The sequence below is a fragment of the Colletotrichum acutatum genome (genome assembly GCF_030867785.1).
Source record: "Colletotrichum acutatum strain CBS 112980 chromosome Unknown BDZ83scaffold_28, whole genome shotgun sequence".
Classification (NCBI taxonomy): Eukaryota; Fungi; Ascomycota; class Sordariomycetes; order Glomerellales; family Glomerellaceae; genus Colletotrichum; species Colletotrichum acutatum.
The window spans coordinates 1-20,504 of record NW_026849022.1 but is presented as its reverse complement, the minus strand read 5'-3'; the positions used below and the strand labels follow the sequence as shown (position 1 = coordinate 20,504).

The following is a 20,504-nucleotide window of genomic DNA, read 5'->3' as shown; positions in this document are numbered from 1 at the left end:
TCTCTTCGAATCAAATTTCTCCATCATCCCCTTCCGCTCTAGAAATATTTAATACATGCAAACCTCCCCCCCAAAGCTTTTCAAGTATTGGGAGAGGATGACTGCTCTCTGTACCTTGTCAAGAATTGGCCTTACCTTACCTTTGCCTCCCCGTTTGCTTTGCTTGGTGTCTGTCTTGTCTGTGTGATCTTCAAAGCTTGATGAGCTCACATGCAAATCTTCGCCTTTCGGGAGCAAAGCTCCGGGTGTGCCTGGTTAAGGTTGCTGCTGGCGTTCCAACACACCAACCACCATCCAGCTTATCTCGTCACTTCAGCCATCGTCGTTGGTTAACATTAGCCACGCTCCAAGCCCAAGTGCCTCGTCGCAATCAACAGTCCTCTTGTTCATCCAGACAAGAAGTCACACAGGTCATCACCGGCGAATATCGACTAGGCCTTTTTTCTGTTTTGTTTTGTTTTCTTGAACTTTTTCAACTTTTTCATTTCGTTTCGTTATGCTGGTTTCATACCGAACACTGAGCGTCGCGGCCAATCTTGAGGCATCGCACTCATTTGTCTCGTCAGAACCACCAGCGTGACAGCTTTGGGCATTCGCTCGACGCCCTCTCCGTCTCTCACTTTAACCTCGTGGAGTTGCAATCTCGATCCCATCCTATCGACCTGCCTTGCTGGGCCAGATCATGATGCAAGACCGGGCCCTCCACTCCTTGGTGCTGAGAGATCGGCGGCGGAGACAGAACCACCTCATTTACAGGGTTTAGTATATGGTGGTACAAAAGAAACACATCCTCCCCTCACTTTCCCTCTTTGTTATGTACTCATCTCCTCAGATATCGTCGGCATCAATCGTGGAGCGGAGTCTCGCTATTCCTCCATACGCCCGAAGACGCCGTCGTCATCTTCGTCGCTTCGAGATCGAGATCGGCGGTCAAAGTCATCATCGTCCATCACGCTGTCGCTGTCTTCCATTTTGACAACGGAGCCGCGGACCTCGCCTCGTGTGAAGCTCTCTGGCTGTCTACTAGGGAAGCTGTTCAGAAATCCGGCACTGAAACCTGCGCTGAACCCAGCACTCGAGAAGGATGCCGCTTGATCGAGATATTGCGCCGGGAGCGGGGGCACAGGAGGGGCGTCCGCTGGGAGCTGCACTGTTCTTCCGTTGTTGCTGTTGAAGCTGCAACTCAGAAGCTCCACAGCGGCTGCCAGATCCTGATCTTCTTGTCCGGTGGCATTTCTTCCTGACGACGGCGGTCGTTGATCCTGGCTGGTTTGACGGAAGTGTGAAGAAAATCCTGATCCACGAGGCATGCTGCCTGTGACGAGAGGATTGATAGACGGCGCCGACTGGTATGAACGACCGAATCCACTTCCGGACCCGTACCGCTTCGCGAACGACCGATCCGACGACGAGAATCCCTCCAATTGAGGAGGTGGGGTGGTATCAGCAGAGCTGTGTCGCTCGTCTGAATATCCAGAAGCAGCGGGAGAAGTCGACTCTTCTTGGTCACTAGGGAAGTCCTTGGCGGAATCCGGGGGAGTCGCCGCATCACCCTCTTCCTTGTGGTTCATGGTCAACAAGACAGAGGCAGCCTCAAGGAGCTGGACTTGCTGGTGCTTGGAAATAAGCAGCTTGGAAGTCAAGGACCACTCGGGAGTGTGTTCCCACCTGATCAGAAATGAGTCAACAAACTGCTTAACTAGTTCTGATATTGGGAACCCGGCATGCAAGTCTCGAGATCCACGCTACAATGTTTGGGATGAAATGAGGGAATTGGAGAAGGGGAAGGGAAACGAACAAATGCTTGGTCAGGCAACTGCTGTGCTTGTATCCCTTTCCGCACGTCTCGCACTTGAGCTCGATGCGGTTGAACTTCCTGCCCTCTTTTACGAGAGGCTGACCATCACTGGCGCGACGAATACGAGCCTTTTCAGCATTATCATCGCCTTCGTCGGCTGACCCGTTGATTGGGTCATCCTCAATGGCGCTCTCGTGGATCTCTGTCTTTCCATCCAAGTGGAATTTATGTGTCGGCAGACTCGCTGGAGGTGAGGGAAGGCTCCCGATGATTGCGGCGCGGGCTGCAGCACTCTTTGAGGCCGTGTTCCTACGAGAGCTGACGGCAATGGGCGTGACTTTGTCGCCGCCCACTTCCTTGATTGCCGCTGCCATGGCCGCCGCGTTCGCGGCGGTGTTCGTCATGGACTTGCGGCGAGTCACACGGTGGTTGGCATTGAGAGCGCCGCTGAGGATGGAATGGGAGTTGGTACGAGAGTGGGATTGTCGTGTGGTAAGCGCGGAAGAAGAAGCAGTTGATAGAGAGGGACGGTGTTGGTTCAATGGCCTTGTGGTCTGCTGTATTTCCTGAACGAGGACGAAGTGATCAGCAAGAATGGGTTGAGATGCGTGTTGGGAGCGAGCTAAGCAGGGCAGGGCATGGGTTGGAATCCCGATTCCGGGCATACCTTTGAAGAGGCCATTGCCAACTACCGATGCTAATCAGGTTCGACAACGAGTGTCGAACACTTTGTCCCTTGCTAGAGTATTGTGAAAGTGAAGTAATTCGTAGACGCGGCGGTATCGTGTGTTGTTGTTCGACGGTGGTAGGTAGATGGACAGGTAGAAAGTGAGTCGCAAAGACAAGCCTCCGGGCGAGAAATAATATTATTTTGGGGAGGAGCAGCAATTCGGCAGGGGTGTGTCTGTGGGCGGGTGTACCTATTAGCTCCGAGCTGGACCAGCCGACAGCATGTGGTGAGTGTGGTGGTGGTGGTGGTGTTGAACGGTCAGGATGCCTTGGGGTTAGTCGACTGATGATCAACAGGGCTGTCGAGGTCCAGGCCGGGTTCAACTTTTTTCTCTTTTTACCCTTCCGCTTGAATGCTGTGCTTTGAATCGAGGTGTAGCTGAAGTGAGAGAGAGAGAAAAAGTTGTGGGCTCGAGACAGAGTACGTTTGGAAGAGGACCCAGAAAGTCCAGCAATGGGCGAAACAGTCCAGACGGCCCTTTCCAACAAGTTGCCAGAAAGAAATGGAAGAGAAGCGCTGGTCGGGGACGAGCATCAGCCTTCATTGGTCGTATTGCACCACTAGGTCGCTAGGATGAAGGAGCCAGAAGGAGGAGGGAGGGGAGGGGCAGAAGACCGTACCGCAGCAGCAGGACCAGACTCACACACTCACGACACTCCCCCTCCCACCTTCAACTCGCAGAGCGCAGAGAGCGACGACGCTGGGCGGGAAAGAAGGAGAAAGCGGCAGAGGAGAGAGAAAGAAGAGAGGGTGGGTGGGGCTGGGTGTGTGCTGAGAGAGAAAGGGGGCGTAGGCTTTGGCGTTGGAAGTGAGGGTGAGGTGCGCGGCTGGGTTCATGGACGAGGGAAGGGGACTGGCTGGCTGGCTGGCTGGCTGGCCCTCTCTCTCCGTCTCTCTCTTCCTCTCTGCGTCCGCCGTCTCTGTTGTAGGTAGGTGCCTTTCCACCTTCACTCTCTCTTGTCCCCTTCCCCATGTCCCACAGTGTGCAACGGGCCAAGGTATGCTGGCATGTACCTCTCAGGTGGTGGGAGGTGCAAGTGGACATGACCGTGAGCGCAGCGGACGGGCGCCAGGAACAAGGAGCATGGAGCATGGCCCGTGGTCGTCCTTTGGCAATGGGCGAGCGATGGTCGGCCTCCCGAGCGATGGACGTGTCCGTAAGGCGCCGGTGCGGCGGGGAAAGGTCACTGGGGGAGGGGTGAGCGGAACCCATGGATCCATCCCAGTAACCCATAACCCTCGTCTTTCGTCCCAGAGCCCAGACCCATTCATGGCCAGGGCCGATAGCGTGCTTGAGTTGCACATCGTAAATAGCAATTTTATGTATGGCACTTGTATTCTCGACTCCTCGAGTGCTCGCAAATGCTGTTACCGCTCGTCGGTTGATCTCGATGCTCTCTGAACTTGGATGATCCGGATCCTTAAAATAAGCGCGGATATGACGATATACGGTGCATGTGTGTGTGATATGGGAGTAATTCTGCCCCAGGATCTATGCCAGACGACTAAGCCAACAAGAGAGACGCTCAAAGAAACGCGGCCTTTGTTGATTAACGCCTCGCCCGTACACCAACACAGGTGGACTCGTGCCTTGGTCCCTAGCTGGACCAGGGTGGCTTGGTTTGGCTCGAGTGCCTAATTGTTTCTCTGATTGTCTGATACTTCGAAGTTCGTAGTCGTCTGAAGACTTGTCGGGACCTTGCTAGTCTGGTGACCGCCAAATCTTTTTATTTTTTTCCTGCTTCTCTCCTTCTTGGGGTCTTCTGTTCGCGAGGTAACGATGTGGAATGATTGAGACAACAAGCTCCCACGAGTTGTAAAGAATGTCGTGTCTTGGTCGGAAGCGAGAAGCCTATCGACCGCAAGTGGCATGTTTCGGCGGATTGCCAGGTTCAGCGTTGCGTCGCACCCCACGACGGCTCTGCTCCCCTAACGTGGAGGCTCCACAGAGGCAGGCAGGCGGGAGGACAGGAGACTGCTCCCGGGCCATAGAGCTGGAGGCTGGAGCAGTGAGCATCAGGTTGGGGCGTTGGGGCATAGGGCGGAGAGAGAGAGAGAGAGAGAGAGAGAGAGCATTGGCCGCATCTGGTCTCGTTTAACTGGAGAAAGTGGTTTCCATCGGATCAGGAACGGAAGTTTGCACGCGGGGGAGAAGGCAGTAGCTTTGCATTGCTGCTATGCCAGGTCATGCCAAAGTTGCGTTGTGCGAGCTTCAAGGTTGTGAGCTGTGTGAGCTGTGCGCAATGCGCTGTGCGTTGGTCGAATGAGCGAGACCGTGAGGGGGTTGTCAACGGCAGAAACCCAAGCTTGGGAAGCACTGCGCGAGAACCTTAGTACATGATACTTCGTAGTGAGTGTCTATGGTAAGCTGTAAAAGTGGGAAGAAGCAAGGAGGTAAGGTACGGAGTAGGCATTGCGCAAAAAGGCATGGGAAAGATTCTTATTGAAACTCGGGTGGATGCCTCCTAATTGTTTCTGCAATTGCCGACCTGTGTGCCTTGACTGTGATTTGGCACTTTGGTTTGAGTACTCTGTGCTTCATAACCGTTGTTTCGTTTTCTTCTTTCTTTGGAAAAAGACGGCGTGATCATGAACCTGTTATTTCTTCATTGGATCTGCATGCTACCGGTAGTCGGCTCAGAGAAGTGCCAGAAGCGAGGAGCCTCGAGGAATAGGTAGCAAGTACAGATACAGAAAACACGGGAAAAGAACCGATGAAGAATCCAAAATAAAGAAAATCCCCGATGGACGGTTCTGCTGATCGTTGATCACACGGAAGCCAAGCAGGAGACTGCTTTTCGACGGCGTTGTTGGGTTGACAAGTCGTTGGGTGCGAGGCAGGTACGAACTTCCCTCGTGTTGGTGCTGAGAAACAACGCAGGTACACAGTGCAGACCCGGCAGACCTCTCCTTAGGTAAGCGCTACCTAATCCCGGGCAAGGACAAGGTACGTATCTGCATATTCTCCTTGGACAGTAATATTCCGCCACACACTGTATGACTGTCTGCACGATTCTGTGACAAATACACAGTGGAGACAGTGCCCTGGTCAGTCACGTTCCTGGGGAAGCCCCAATCCACCCGTATCTCAACCAGTGACGTAGTTTTGCTCCGAGCGCGGACCAAACATGAGTTCAATCCTTTGTCAACTCAGGGGCAACAGCTGCTGCTTCAATCCGTAAATGGACGTAAAGCATCACGGCCAAAGCAGATGGGAAACGACAGGCAGAACATCGGACAAACAAAGCCTTACACCGTGTGCCGTTCAAGCTCTCGGGTCCGTTTTGGAGACGTGCTACAACCATCAACGGATTGCGACGATGGAGAGCCACCACCACCACCACCACCACCACCACTACGGTCTGCCGTACTTTACCACACACAGTAAGTTGACGATAACACCACCCCCGTCCCCTGTCCACTCCTCCCTTCCCCCTTCCCCCTCTCGCACTCCTCGTCCACTTCGTCCTCTTTCGTCTTGCTCCACACTAACCAGACACCCCAGCGAAACGTCCTCCCAATCATCCGCGCCAGAGCCGGACATCACAACCACACGCCTGGGGCTTCCCCACCACCAGCTTACCTCCTCCACCACCTTCTGACCAGATACAGGCCCCTCCTAGTGACCACTAATCACAGGACTTGTTCGCTGAGGCGGTCGGTCTGCCTGGCCTGAAGTTGACTGAGGAGGCGTTGGAGCAACGCGAACCCGATCAAACAGCTTTCCTTTCCGGCCCGGCCTACTGCGCTGTCCTTAGCACGGAACCAACAGTTTTCCCCTTCGCCGTCGGCCGTCTCTTAACAACACTCTTGCTCTCCAGACCTTCCGCTGACCGGCAATCCGCTGGAATCTGATAAAGTCCAGCTGTTGACCAGGATATCTGTCAGACGGTCAGTCCTGGGTCCGGCCTCGTCTCCGTCTCTCTCACGCCGTGCTAGGGGGCCGCCATTGCGATTCGGGACGGTCAGCTGGCCCCCTCCCCTCCTCCATCGGGCGCCATGCGGGCTTCTGCTCTGGGCAAGTCGGGTGGATTCTCGTGCCTCTGACGGAACGTCGTCCACCCCGTCATTATTGCGCTCCCCGACGCAGACCGTCGCTTATGCTGCCTCTGACCAGCCAGAATGGGATGCCTTTGCCACTTGACGCTATTGTTTCCTGGATGCCATCGCTCAGCCTGGGCTAGACATTGGTAACGCAGTCCCAAGATCGTTAGCGGAGATGCCCTCCAACATTAATCTACTCGCCAATGTCCGGAGATGGTCAAGCCACACCGCACGCGAGAAAGACACGACGCACGCTCTGCCCGAATCCTAGATATAGCCAACCTCGCCTTCATAGGCATTACCTAAGTTCAGCATGCAACTAGTGCGTCACTGGGCGCAGCTGTTCAAGTCTAGGCTTGGATGACCAGAGTTTCAGTCACCAAAATTGACGCTTTGCACGCACGCAAATATCTGTTCTCGGTTTCTACCGTTTACCTATGTCTTCGGTGTTTCCCCAACGTCGACGAGCCGCTCTTGTCTCAGGAAACAGAGACCACGAACCTGTTCTTGTGGCATCAACTTGGACTCTGGGATCTCCTGTAACACCAGCGGGCTTTGTGCCTCCAGACCAGCCTCCCGCCTACTTCTCCGCTTCACATCTTGATTCTTTGACAATCTCAAGCCCCTTCACCGGTTTTTACGCCCGCTATCATTGAAGGTGACCAACTGAACCAAAGGAACTACAATCAGTGTCTAGGAGACTAGAGAACACAACTAGTGAGACTTGACTACCATGAATTAGACGTCACTGAAAGTTGGCCCAAGCCGGTGCCAAACTGCCTAAGAGGTGAACTCTCAGAAGCGCTGGCCATGTTGTCGTTGCGCTGAGAGAAAGCGAGATGGAAGAAACATCGTTCAACGGTCCAACCAATGATCGACGGCAGCTAACAGTGTTGTGTAACACATGCAAAATGGTTTCCGAGTAGACTGAGTTGGCATGGTCTCCATATTCTACAACAGACACAGTACGGGGATGTCTTGTTGGTCGCCAACTGAAGAGGGCAACTGTTCATGGTCGCATTTCGACGTCAACTTCATCCGCGTCTGATTAATGCAAGAACCACGTTGGCATCAGCTCGTCGTGCCCTATGCCCACGATCCGTGATCGACAAAGGGTTCCCACCAGACGACCAGGTACGACTAAGCATTCTCCCAACATTGTCCCTCGACAAATCATAGGTTTCAAGCGCATCGGCGCACACTCCGATTACTCCGTTATTTTTTTCAGACTCTGAAGCTGGTTTGCGCAAAACAAAAGCACACTAAGGGCAACGCCCCAATGGCAACTCCACTGCGAAACTGTCAACGTGTTGTCGATCGCCAACTTTATCACACTCCGGCCTCTCACTGTTACAGGGCTGTCCTAGCACATCGAGCGGGTTGAAAGGGAGCCACCAGGCCAAATCGTCGATTGCTCCCAAAACTTCAGCAGCACGACAGTAAGGCAGTTGAGACAAGTGAGCCAGGGTCCTGCCCTGTTCCATTGCAGCTGCACCCCTCACTCTCTGAACAGTGCCATGCCATCCCGAAGCTGGTTTCTCCATGCATAAAAGCTCTCCCATCGAGGCAACAACCCCCGCCGATCGTCGCCGGCCGCACAATTTCACAAAACGGTTGTGCCGGCGGACGCTCTGGAAAGGCACAACCCTGCACACAAGGGAGATAAGGTTTACCAGGTGAGGTGACAGCTTCGCGGCCGACCTCGCGCCTTGAGAGAATCGAGACACGGAACAAGCAGATGCCTGTTCTCACGGGTCATAGGACTGAGCGTAAAAAAGGACAGAGTTATGCTGCGCCCCGTCTTACGGTCTTACGCGAGTATGGAAATTCGCCTTTTCCCTATCTTTCCACCAAGATACGGATGCCTGGGATTTATCACCTCAGCTCCTCTCGGAAACGGTCCAGCATGTTATCTGCTACGTTGTCATCCCCGCGCGCTGTCACGACGAGAACAGAAGAACAGCGGAGATACCTGTGGATGTCACTTTCACAAATGGACTAGGATGATCAGCGCGTCTGGCCAACTCGCCCCTCTTGCCGCAGCTGCACATCACCCCTCCAGTCTCCGTCGGATGCGTGTCGCTATCAAAAACCCTGTCCACGAGAGTGGATACCACACAGGTACACATTCGTACCGTCAAGTATCTCTCCCCAAGATAGAAATGGGGGCCTCTTTACCTATCATTGGGAAGACGTGTAAGGGACACCCACGACATCCCCAGGCAAAGCGTTCGTGGTTTTGCTTTTACAAGTCTGATTACCTGCGTACCTGCGTCAGCAAAGGCATTCCACGTGGGATGATGCTATTCCCTTGTGTTGGGCCTTTTTTCTCTTTGTATTAATAGAGAAGCGCCGAACCGTAGGGAAGGTTCATCGGGGATCGGGAGAAGGTTTTTGGTGCTGCCGCTCCCGTGCGTTCCGCTCCCCCTTCACACAAAGAGACTGGAGAGAGAGGGGGGTTGGACCCTTGGACTGCCTAAGGTGGTAGAGCTCACCGCGAGAGCTGCAATGGGAAAGTCTCGCAGCAGCCACCTTTCAGGAATAGCTGACAGCTTGGGATCTTGCAGAGCAGTCGTCTCGGTCCCGGAGATGAAGATGCGTCAAAGATGTCTTTGCTATTGTTGAAGACACGGAAGTCATGGGTCCTGGTCAACGTACCTGTCGATCTCTCTCTGAACCTGTCCGAAGCCGAGCAGAATTATCCCTTGACCGCAGCACATGGAAGATCCAGGATGAATGAAGGGCAGGATATGTCCGGATGCAGCGATCGACAAGCGAGTGCTGCGTTGCGTGAGCTGTTTTTGCCCTTGTTGAGCCGCACGCGTGTTGTCCCGAGGAGGAAATACATTGCCATAAAGGGAGCCATACGAGAAACATAAAAGCTATTCCCTCAAGACTCGGGGCAACCGGCGCACAGCAACCTGGTGTTCAGGAATGTCTACTGTCGATAAACTGGAATGAATTCCCGTCCCTCGGAAGCCCGACTGCGGACACTGATAAAGTGGCCCATCCCACGCAGCTTTGATTAACCCCGCGGCGCCACACTATGCAAGTGGCTAGCCGATAGGGAGTGCCAATTACACCAAAACCGAACGTCACTTTTTCTTATTGAATCATTTGCCCAAAGATACCAGGCAGCATTGTTGATCTCCTTGCCACCATTTTCGTCTTGTTCATTGCACGTTCTCGACCGTTTCGTTCCCGTTCTGTTGCGATAGTCGTCTTCCAGGTTGCTCTGAATTTTCTGTATCATTCAGCCAGAGATCAAGTCACATCGCGATCCCATTTCGCCCGTAGCACCAAGCTCGAGGATCACCCGTCGCAAAGACCATGTCCGATGTATTCCGTAAAGTAGGGAGAGGAGGCTCAGGGAACTTCTTTTCAAAGAAGGACGTGGACGATGCTGAAAAGGCCAATACAGAGGTAAACACCCGCAAGACCACACAGACCACCCTTCCCGTGGCAAGAGTCTGGTTAACCCAAACGCTCCACGGCAAATAGGATATTGAGGCCCAAAAGTCGACCGATGTCGCCGCTTCCTCGACATCACCGACCTCGACCGGCTACGTGCGCGCGGGACGAGGAGGCTCGGGCAACTACGTAGATCCAACCTCCCTGCCCGGCACCAAGCAGCAAGAGGAGCTCGCGAGCAAGACACAGGCGGCCGTGAATGCCAGCATTGCGCGGTCCGCGGCAAGGGGCGCTTCCGGCCGCGGCGGCGCCGGCAATTATACGGGGGGTGTCGTGCCTGGCGCCGAGGCGACCGAGGAGGAGGAGGTGAAGCGCAAGGAGGCGCTCGAGAAGAAGATTATTGAGGATGTCGAGGCCGGTCTGCCCATGCCGCCCAAGGCTTTTCACCATACTACCAAGAAGGAGGAAGAGGGTGCTTGAAGAGCATGACACTCCCGGATGGCGTGTACGTTGCCGGTGATGAGATTGCGCGATACCTGGAGTTAGGGTGGTTTCGTTTGTACAACATTTGAAAGGCATCGATACCCGCGACGCTCGTCTTGGGCGATTTCACTTGCATTTTTTTGAGAGCATGTAGGAGATTTGACAGTTTGTAAGCTTGCATTCGCCATGTCTATTCCGCTTGCATCTTTTCCTGAGAAAGGGGAATGCGATAAAAATGTGATGGCGCGCATTCTGTTTGCATGCCGTTATTCACTTCAAGCAGTTTCGAATATACTCGAGGTCGCGGAACGCATCCGGATGGCTATACCAGACAACGCGACCCATGAGGATACGGCATCCACAAGACGGGAGGAAAGGTGGCGGCTGAGATGACGGAGGAACCGATCTGAATCAATCTGGACCTTGGATAACTTTTTGTGGTATTCCTTCTCAGAGCCACCAAACGCCGTCGATGCTAAATAGCCCTTTTGTATCCCTGAACGCCCGTGTATAAAAACAAAGCTCCCTCAAAACCAACTCTTGTCTCTGCTGAAGGAGAGCGGAGAGAAGAGAGAGGCCCATTCTTCGATTAGCATTTTGTCTTTCTTTCTCTTCGGCCGCTTTTGTTGGCTTCTTTTTTCCCGTCGTCTCCTGTCCCTTGATTGAATGGGGGATCCCCTTCCTCCTTTTGGTCGGTTCGTTAAAAAAAAAAAAAAGACGTGACAAAAACGTCCCTCATCGTCGTCGTCACGCTCAGTCCTCCATGTCGACATCGCCATCCTCGTCATCGTCGTCCTCCTCTGCATCCTCGTCGTCCCACTCGCCGTCATCCTCCTGCATGACGCCGCCCTCGCGCTCCTCGACAACGTCGCCGTCGACAGTGACGCGCTGGCGAATCTTCTCGCGGCCGAAAACCTTGCCTGCCTTGCTCTTGGCCAAGCGGCCCTCGGCCTCGAGGGCAGCAATCTCCTCCTCGGTGGCGCCCTCGGCGGCGAGCCTCTTCTTCTCGGAGCCGCGCATGCGGGGCAGCAAGTGCTCGTTCTCGGCGACGAGCTTGCGGGCGGCGGCGATCTCGCGCTCGCGCTTTCCTTGCATGCGCTTCTTGTAAAAGACGCGCTCGCGGCGGGAGCGGATCTCGGAGACGCGCTCCATGGCCTTGAGCGTCTTGGCGACGAGGTCGCGGTCGTAGCGGACGGGGACGTTGCGCCGCGCGCCGAACTGGAGGGTGCTGTCGACCGTCATCTCCTTGTGCGCCGAGGCGCGGTAGGCCTTTGTCCACTTGAGCTTGCGGGGGTTGCGCTTCATCTTGAACTGTATTGCCAAGCGGCGGTTAGTCCATGGGCTGAGGGGAAGGGATGGTTGGGTTCTTCGCAAGAGTCGTTGAAGACGACTTAGAGACGTACGTTCTTGTGGCACTTGCTGCGGCAGAAACGGAACACCTTGGAGTCATTGCGGACAAAGGTGATGCCCTTGCTGGGGTAGGCAGGGCGACTGCAAAAGTAGCACGTCTCGATTCTAGAAGCATCACATAGTTAGAAAGCTTGCAAAAAACCAATGGAGCGAAAGTAAACCATGGATCAATGGTTTACTTGCAAGACAATGGAATAATAGACAAGAGCATACCTCATTGTGACGGCGTTGATACCTTCACGGGTATCACGGGAGTAGTCACACGGTTGTTGGGTTGTTGGTGTTGGTTTCGACGACTCTTCCAAACACACACACACACGGGGAGGGTTCAGAAGGCGGTGATCCAGACCTCTGCTCTCCAAAAGTTTTTTAGAAATTTTTCTTCTGCCGCTCCGAGGCACCACTTATCGATTGTGGTGGGGCTTGGGGGGACTGAGGTGGTTCTTCGCTGCGATAAGATTGCGGCGGGATTGGTGGAACCCGGGGGGGCTGCTGACATAATGCACCTGCAGCTTCTACTCTGCTGGACTTGTCGGAACCGGCCCAACAAGCCTTCCGGAAAAACGGCTCAGCACGGACCAAGACCGGCGCATCGCGGCTTGCTCTCTGAGCGGCGGCGACTGCAGCCCAAAAAAAAAAAGCTCTCTTCCGACTCCGAAGACCTTCTTCGCGATACCCCATCCGCCTTTTTCCGCAGTCATCCACCACCTTCCAACAACTTACCGACGACACGCAACACGAAACTCTAGCGACCATGGCTTCTGTTCTTGCTATCGGAGGCGGCGCTGCCGTCGCAGCTTTCTTGGTACGACAGAAGCAAAGCGCATTGATGGAAGAATTACGACTAACACAAGTGTTCCTACAGGGCCGAGCCGGTCTGGTTGCATGGCGCCGATCACGCGGCGGCGTAGGTGCTATGGGCAAGGCTTTCTACAAGGGCGGCTTCGAGCCCAAGATGAACAAGAAGGAGGCATGCCTCATTCTGTCCCTTCAGTAAGCCAACGAAACCCCCTCGGGCACGGAAACCTGGCGAAACAGTCGGAAGACAGTGTCAATCTGGAAAGGTCGGAAAGACGAGACAACGGCTAACATGATGCGTCTTAGGGAGAGCGGCGTCACTCGCGACAAGATCCGCAAGCAGCACCGTACCCTGATGCTCCTGAACCACCCCGATCGCGGCGGGAGCCCGTACCTCGCGACCAAGGTCAACGAGGCGAAGGAGCTGCTCGAGAAGACGACATCTTGACACTAGCCGTTCTCATTTCGGCGTCTGAAAAAAATGGAATGTAATAACAAGCACGAAAAAATACGAACGAAAACAAGATAACCTAGGACCAACGGACGGACGGACGGGCGGCGCCCCTTCCCTGCCCAAGTCCGAATCCGCGTGCCTACATGGTTTTGTAATAACAGATTGGTCGTTCTTCATAGCGGTGGCGTTTTATGGGCGACGATATGGGCCTTCTCAGAGGGGTCCTCAAAAAGAGGGGGTTCGCGTATGGCCGGGCTCGGATGGTCTGGTCTTTGGGTATCGGGGCCTGTTGTAACATTATGTTTAATGGCATGAGACCCTCTCGTCTCTCTTCTCTCCCATCTACCTTATGACATCACCGCATATGTCTTCATTCTGTGAGATGCATATGAACGAGCGCCCTTTGAAGCGAAAGAGCAGGTTGGAAGGGAAAGCATGCTGATGGACGTTATTATTCAGTGATAGTGCGTTGGGTGGAGACACTTCCGGTCAACCTAAGGTAGAGTGGATCGATTCGGGCTGTCTAGTCGTCGGGTTGTCTGTGAGACTGCTTTCACTAGGGAAAGTTTGGACACTAGGCTGCTGTTTGCGCTGATACAATGAGTTATCCGGTGCTGAGGTGAGTTTGTTGGACCGCGGCTGCTATGTAAGAAGTGTATGAATAACCTCAGTTTGATCCGATTGCGAAGTAGTTTTTGATCTGAATAATATCAATGCATACATCCATGGCCAACATTAGACAGCTGAGATGTTTTCATTTGTTTGCCGCTGGCAATTTTTACCACTTCAAGCCACCTTACAGCTTGACGACTGAAGCGTTTGGCCTCGCAAACGCTCGGGTTTTGACATACCTACTTGCGAGCAGAAGCTTGGCAGGCGTCCCGCTGAGGGAGCTCCAACTTGTTCAGCCTTCCTAGGGTGTCGTTGAAAGTTTTGTTTCTTCTTTCAGCCTACTTGTTTGACGTAACTAGACTTGATTTACGTTCTTAGATATGTCCGCAAAGTCTGATCATCTCACTCGTTCCCTAGCTAGGAACAATTCAGTGGAGAAAAAGAGCCGTTGCAGCTCTCAAGTCCTTCGCACTGGAAGCATGTGTCTCTGGAATGTCGATGCTGTCCCTCTCTCGACTCTTTTCAGTTATCAACCACATATGACTTGTCGAAGACGTCCACAGCGGCAGCAAAGTGATTTCAAAGACTCCTATTCTTCTCAACGCCCCTTATTGACAAGAGACTTGGCATGTTGAAGGAGTATCAGAAGAGCCCTCGTCATGTCAAATCACATCGTCCCATAAGACTCCGAATCTTGTTAAGCAACTGCCACCATAAATGCAAGCACGAAGGGCATGAAAGAATTCAGGTGTTCATATTCACAGTAAGAGTACTTGAATGAGGCTGGCAATGTAGTTTTGAAGGAGTTTTGTCAATGTGGTTTCTATAATTAACCTTCGTTTACTTCCCTTGCAGTTTTCACAATCTCCTGAGGCTGGATTTATTATCACATACTCCGCCTTAATATTCTCCTCACCTTGTTTGTTCCACCTTCTGACTGAGGATTCCTCTCATTAAAGTACCGTTAGGGAAGGCACCTCATGTCACTGCCTTTTTCTCTTTCTTTTTGATTTACGAGCCTTCTACCTTCAAAAGGGCGCCTCTACTGGGAAACTTCCCTTCTACTTTCACATTCAACTTAAATTCGTCAACCCAACCATTCCCCGTCAACCACACATCCACAAGGTTTCACTCATACATACTGATCAAATCAAACGGCCTCTTTTTGGCCGATCCAGACACTTTGTTTCGTCTTTCACAATTTCATCTTCCGCTCACCTTGCGCATCCACATACTCCGGTATTCTTTACACCTTCCGCACGCTCACTCCACAATGGCCGTCACCCAGGCTGAACAGCTTGATCGTCTGTTCGGGACCTTCGGCGATGAAATCTTTTTCGAGGAGGGCGCTTCTCAAGAACTCGAAGATACTCCGGAGGAGATTGTCTTGGACCCTCTCCTTCTCGATCGCCAAATTGCAGCCAGGAAAGCAGCAATCCAGGTAAAATCCGTCACCAAGCCAGTCGAGAAGAAAGCTCCTCACTACATCGGACCACCCCTTGAGCCTTCCAAGTCTGAGAAGTTGGCTCCTGCGGATTTCAACGCCCTAATGAAGCAGGATTTCCCCGAGTTCAAGGGGATGAAGACGGGCGACCTCTCGGCGGAGAACATGACTTTCGTTTCGTGGGATGTCGTCCAGAGATACCCTCTCAACTTCATCGGCAAGACCAATCGACCGAAGGTGAGCGCCTCACGCCGCTTAGACGCCTCATCTCTCTAGCTGACGTCGAATATAGGCAACTCCCTTCTTCGATGACATTGCCGAGGAGCACACTTGGGACTTGTGAGTGGTCATCAAGAATCAAACAGGCTCTTATCAAGCGAGAGAAATTAACGTCTTTCTAGCTTTTACGTCTACCACCCCAAGGCCTTGGATCAGTCGCCCTACATCTTCGTTCCGACCATTCAATTCCAGCACTTCCTGGACGTCGTCAATGCCTCTATCCAGACGAAGCTGACCATCCCTGCTGGTAAGCCAGGCGAGATGTTCTACCTCGTGTTCGGCTCCAGCTGCACCATCCGGCCCAAGTACATCGCCCGCTCCGCCTCGCACAACGAGTACCGCGCCCTCGACGACGCGATTCCGCTTCCCGAGGATGACGACGCGTGCGACGATGCCACTGTCTTCGGAATGGAGACGCTCATGAATCTGCTTAACATGCACGCCAACTTCAAGGACATCAAGACCAAGAGTAAGAAGAAGAAGCAGAACAAGGCGCTGAACCGGGCCGAATCCCTCTACGATGCGCAGCTGTACCTCGGTCTTCGGCCCAAGGCTAGCGATGTCGATGAGAAGAACAAGAAGGTCGAGCTGGATAAACCGGTCCCCCATGCGCTGGAGCAGAATGTGGTCTTTGTGTGCATCGACATTGAAGTCGCCGAGGAGCATCACGGAACCGTATTGGAGATTGGCATCTCGACCCTGGACACCAATGACCTCGTTGGCGTTCTGCCTGGCCAGAACGGCAGCAACTGGGTTCCATTTATCAAGAACCGCCATCTCGTGACCTACGAATACCGTCACATCCGCAACCGCAAGTACATCAAGGGTTGTCCTGAGCTCTTCAATTTTGGGTAAGCCATGCACTACCACCATCTCAGAAGTACCACAGACTGACCGTGCATAGCAAGAGTGAGTACCCCAAGCTCAACGACCTCCCTGACAAAGTCCACGCCGCCGTCAGCGACCTCTCCTTCGACAATAAAGAGGACGCCGCCGACAAAGACAAGCGCCCCCGCACCATCGTCCTCCTCGGCCACGACCTCGGAGCCGATCTCGGGTACCTGGACAAGATGGGTGTGGAGCTCTGGGGCATCAGCGGCGTCGCGAGCCGTACCCTCGACTCCAAGGACATGCACCAGGCCTGGCGCGGCGAGTCGCAGGGCCGCAGCCTGGGTATGGTGCTGACTGACCTGGGCATCGAGCACAGCAACCTCCACAATGCGGGCAACGATGCGGCGTATACCATGCAGGCGATGCTCGGTGTGGCTATCACGGAGAGAGTTGACAAGGACCAGGGTCACACTGAGAAGGAGCAGGTTGAGGCGAAGTGAAGTTGCTTGGATCGGCATGTGGAGTAGCAATCTTCTTCTACGCATTCCCATAAGCACGTTTCGAGGATGGATGGATAGATGGGCGTGGACAGGAATTAGCCTTTTGCTCATTCGGGGCATACAATAGATACCCCCTGGACTATCACGATTTTACCAAACGCCCGCTGTGATTTAACCTCATCACTTATTTCGACTTCAAAAACTGTAATTCAAGTTAGCAAAAACGATCACTGAAACGTATCAAACCATCCAAGAAAGAAAGACAGAACAAACCTCATCAGCCTCTTCACTCTTGACATTCGAAACCTCCGACGTCCCCTGATCGATCAACCCCAACCGCGACGTCCTCACCCGCCACCACATCTCCCTCCGATCGCCGCCCAGCTCGCCAGAGAGCATCTTCTTCTTGAGGTCCCTGATCAGGTCATTATACACGCCTGGCTCCTCGAGCTCGACGAGCCCGCGGCGGAGGACGCTCAGGTTCTCGGACGCGCGGGCGTAGTTGTTGTCGCCGAAGCTGTCCGTCACGAGCTGCGCGACAACGGCGGCCATTTGCTTTGCGGCGTCGCGGATCTCGGACTCGTCTTCCGCGGTGGCGAGGGCGCGCTTGAGGTCCGGGATGGCGTTTTCGGGGGTGATTTTGGGGCGTTTGGAGGCGGACTTGGATGTTGTTCCCAGGAGGGCGTCGACGTCTAGGCCCGAGAGCGGTTTTGCGGCTTCGAACTTGCGTTTTCCCTTTGCTTTTGGGGGTACTGGATTGTCGAGGTTTGTGTTAGCGGGGCCGCGCCCTGGAAGTACAGGAGAGAGAGAGAGAGAGAGAGAGAGGGTTGGGGCAGACGGCAAAAGGGTTGGTCTTTACCTTTCTTTACTTGTGCTGCTGAGATGAGACCCTCGATTTGGGATTTTGATTTCTCGACTAGGTCTTCTGGGGGCGCAGCGTAGCGCACTAGGATGGGAGGGATCGGGTCGATCTCGCCTTCTGGGTTGACTGCCCTTTGGCGGATGGCTTGGTTGATTCTGTGGATGATTGGGTTGTACGTGTCGTCTATCGCAGCGTACTCTGACGGGTTTCTTGAACCGAGGGAGGTCAGTAGATGTTGAAATTGGAATTGCATGCTAGGAGGTAATTGTACCCATCGTCATCAGTGCCAAAGGTCCCCAGATCCATAGAGTCAACGTAGTCGCTCATGGCATCTGTGAGCTCGTCACCGGGGAGCAAGCGGTGATTCGTCGTGATCTTCTGTCCGCTGACGGTGATGACCTTATCAAGTGGCGGGAACTGGTACCCGCGAACATCCTCCGCGAAGGGGAGGGGCACGTCGTAGAGGCATTCCATGTCCGGCTCGATGCGTGGGGCCAGGAGGACGAGGACGGGGTCCTTCTTCTCCTTGACTACAAGCCGAGCGACGGCGTAGGACTCGAGCTCGTAGAGGGCGTGGATGAGGGAGGACAGGGCTAGCTGCGATTTTTCGTCAAACTTGCGGGCGACCGTCACGCACGTCTCTCCCATGTTGAGAAACGGCTCGTACTGTGTTGGGAGGTTTCTTGTTAGAGAGAAAGAAAAGGGACGGGTTTTGCATAGCGGGAAGAACACATCTCGGGACTATACCTTTTCGCAGGGAATGAAGCCAATTATGCTGAAAGTCTTGACCGTCTCGAGCTTGGTGACGTTCCACTCGGACTCGCTGATTGCTACCGCCGTGCGGCCGTACTGGTACCCCTTGGCCAGGGACTCAAACTCGACATCACGCTTGCCGCCCGGCGCGTCCGGATCGTTGATCTTGTACGCCCGCGCCGATTTAACCGCTGCGAAGCCAGCCGACGTCGACTCGACGCCCTCCATGGGGTCGCCGCCCTCAAGCTGCTGCGAGGGGCCGGGTTCAGCCGATACTACGACGGTGGAGGCGGTCGGGGCTTTGGCTTGCTTGGTCTTGAAGTAGCGCTCGACGTTGATGACTGCGGGCGTGGGTGGGATCTTGAGGTCCTCTGGAGGGTCAGCAAGACCAAGGGTCAGGGGTCCGTCGTATGTCTTGTAGGGCTTGACGGGTTTGAGGCGCGGCGTGTCAAGCTCGTCGATGGCCTCTGCAATAGTTGCAAATTGGGCATTGTCGCATTTGGAGACAAAATCCCTGAGGGTTTCTTCATTCTTTTTCTGTAGAGAACTGTTAATATTATGGAAGCAGAGAATGAGCAAAGATACCGGACCTTGATTGACGGCTTGTCCTCTTCCTTAAAGCCGAACTCTGCATCGTCAAAGTCCACGCCCCTGAAAGGTGTTAGTGCGGAGGCTACGGTGATGCAATGGATGAAACTCACAGGACAATCAGCTCAATCCCATCATGATTGATCTTCTTTGCAATCGAATCGACATCGTCTCCGTCAATCACAGACATGCCGTCAGTAATGAGGTAGATGCGCCGCTTATACTTGAGCTTCTTGGTAAACGTCTCAATCATGTCGACAGCGAGGACCACCGCGGAGACGGCATCGCCCGCATCCGTCTCGCTCGGCTTCACCGCATCTGTGAGTTCCCTCAGAGAAGTCATCGTTATTGGACCGAGCTCCTGCAAGACTGAGATGTTGCCGTATCCCTCTTCTTCCCCCATGGCGTTCTGGGTCTCATCCGTCTTGAGGCCAATGACGCCGACGGTCCATGTTTTGCGCGAGGCGGCGACTGTGGTTGAGATTTTGTCCCATACGTACCGCATGCTCCAATCCAGGTCTGATTCCGTGCGGCCGTTGTGGCAGTCGGCCATGGAAGACCCAAGGTCGACAATGTAGACTGATGCCTCCTTGTCCGCCATTGTGAGGATGATTAGAAGAAGTTGGGGATTTGGGATGGACGGAGAGTTCTAAAGGCAAGGCATTGAGCGCAATGCGATGCAAGGTCTTCCAGCATGTAAAAGACGATCTGAGCAGGCGATGAAGTGTTCCTTTAAGAAGAACGTTGGCGCACGGAGACTTTGACTTAGATCCTGGCTCAGTTTAGGCAGGTGAGGTCCATTGAGCTCCAGGCTCCGGCGCGACCTGGGTACACTGGGGAAGCGCGCTACAACTACACACTGGCTGTCGCCGACACGAAGTCACGTGGCGATAGCGATAAAGAGCCCAGCGAATCATTCATCTCTTGACTGTCAGCTTCTAATTCAATCCCAACCATGTCAGAAAGGTACTTCACCCTTCTTGAACGTATGTGAGAATTGAATTCGCGAGTTGAGCGTCACATTGTGAGGAATTGGTGTACAGCCAACTTTGTATGTGAAGTCTAGACGTTGGACTTGTAAGTAAGGCAAGGACGGAAGTTTAAGGACTCCGAGCTGGCACTGGTGCGAGGAATGGAGCTATGCCGAGGTGACCTCATACATTCGACGGGACCCCTGCACTCCTCACGAGCGGCTCGTTCCAGAAGGCAGCGCATCATTCTGCAGCCTCTCACTCAATGCAACCACTCTTCATCATCTAACCTCACTTCGAACGACATACCTATCATTGTCAAATACCTTGCATCAGTGACCACCGTCGCCCATCATGTCAGACTCCATCGCATTCTCCCCGGGTCCCTACCACATCATCTCGTAAGCCGTTCCCTCTCTCAGCTGCATCGAGTCAGATCATCCGTCGTCATTCGTTGATATTCTAACACTATCAACATAGCTATGGAGCCCTCCTAGGAACGACATTCTTCCATGTAAGTCACTATGACAATCCGG

General features: G+C 53.7%; 6 protein-coding genes across 6 annotated transcripts; 3 read left to right on the top strand and 3 right to left on the bottom strand.

Annotated features, from left to right (window-relative positions):
• Positions 1 to 866: 866 nt before the first annotated feature.
• BDZ83DRAFT_718094 (uncharacterized protein) lies at positions 867 to 2,480 on the bottom strand (the record flags this gene model as incomplete). Its single annotated transcript, XM_060512027.1, has 3 exons — positions 867 to 1,668; positions 1,799 to 2,355; positions 2,466 to 2,480. 3 exons carry the CDS (start codon positions 2,478 to 2,480, stop codon positions 867 to 869), a joined length of 1,374 nt encoding a protein of 457 aa, XP_060366943.1.
• Positions 2,481 to 9,677: 7,197 nt separating this feature from the next.
• BDZ83DRAFT_229838 (uncharacterized protein) lies at positions 9,678 to 10,558 on the top strand. The gene is made up of 2 exons (XM_060501802.1): positions 9,678 to 9,995; positions 10,092 to 10,558. The coding sequence occupies exons 1-2, from the start codon at positions 9,903 to 9,905 to the stop codon at positions 10,461 to 10,463; spliced, it is 465 nt and encodes a 154-aa protein (XP_060366942.1). The 5' UTR covers positions 9,678 to 9,902; the 3' UTR covers positions 10,464 to 10,558.
• A 332-nt stretch (positions 10,559 to 10,890) lies between these two features.
• Positions 10,891 to 12,405, bottom strand: BDZ83DRAFT_229796 (ribosomal protein L24e). The gene is made up of 3 exons (XM_060501801.1): positions 12,090 to 12,405; positions 11,870 to 11,981; positions 10,891 to 11,777 (listed from the first exon to the last, which is right to left on the bottom strand). The coding sequence occupies exons 1-3, from the start codon at positions 12,092 to 12,094 to the stop codon at positions 11,220 to 11,222; spliced, it is 675 nt and encodes a 224-aa protein (XP_060366941.1). The 5' UTR covers positions 12,095 to 12,405; the 3' UTR covers positions 10,891 to 11,219.
• A 300-nt stretch (positions 12,406 to 12,705) lies between these two features.
• On the top strand, positions 12,706 to 13,122 carry BDZ83DRAFT_573374 (DnaJ domain-containing protein; the record flags this gene model as incomplete). The annotated part of the gene is made up of 2 exons (XM_060504611.1): positions 12,706 to 12,869; positions 12,981 to 13,122. The coding sequence occupies 2 exons, from the start codon at positions 12,706 to 12,708 to the stop codon at positions 13,120 to 13,122; spliced, it is 306 nt and encodes a 101-aa protein (XP_060366940.1).
• Positions 13,123 to 14,817: 1,695 nt separating this feature from the next.
• BDZ83DRAFT_729174 (QDE-2-interacting protein) lies at positions 14,818 to 16,794 on the top strand (the record flags this gene model as incomplete). The annotated part of the gene is made up of 4 exons (XM_060512815.1): positions 14,818 to 15,421; positions 15,477 to 15,523; positions 15,586 to 16,314; positions 16,353 to 16,794. The coding sequence occupies exons 1-4, from the start codon at positions 15,014 to 15,016 to the stop codon at positions 16,792 to 16,794; spliced, it is 1,626 nt and encodes a 541-aa protein (XP_060366939.1). The 5' UTR covers positions 14,818 to 15,013.
• Positions 16,795 to 16,978: 184 nt separating this feature from the next.
• BDZ83DRAFT_750392 (Ku70/Ku80 N-terminal alpha/beta domain-containing protein) lies at positions 16,979 to 19,598 on the bottom strand (the record flags this gene model as incomplete). Its single annotated transcript, XM_060513911.1, has 7 exons — positions 16,979 to 16,996; positions 17,068 to 17,546; positions 17,654 to 17,865; positions 17,928 to 18,322; positions 18,404 to 18,946; positions 19,000 to 19,060; positions 19,111 to 19,598. The coding sequence occupies 7 exons, from the start codon at positions 19,596 to 19,598 to the stop codon at positions 16,979 to 16,981; spliced, it is 2,196 nt and encodes a 731-aa protein (XP_060366938.1).
• Positions 19,599 to 20,504: the final 906 nt, after the last annotated feature.

What these genes read in the sequence shown, in the direction of transcription:
- BDZ83DRAFT_229796 (XM_060501801.1), bottom strand. An exon ending in GCAGCAAGTGCCACAAGAAC is followed by an intron (nt 11,778 to 11,869) that starts GTACGTCTCTAA and finishes TTGGCAATACAG; the next exon opens with TTCAAGATGAAGCGCAACCC.
- BDZ83DRAFT_229838 (XM_060501802.1), top strand. Translation starts at nt 9,903, where the DNA reads ATGTCCGATGTATTCCGTAAAGTAGGGAGAGGAGGCTCAGGGAACTTC. An exon ending in CTGAAAAGGCCAATACAGAG is followed by an intron (nt 9,996 to 10,091) that starts GTAAACACCCGC and finishes GAGGCCCAAAAG; the next exon opens with TCGACCGATGTCGCCGCTTC.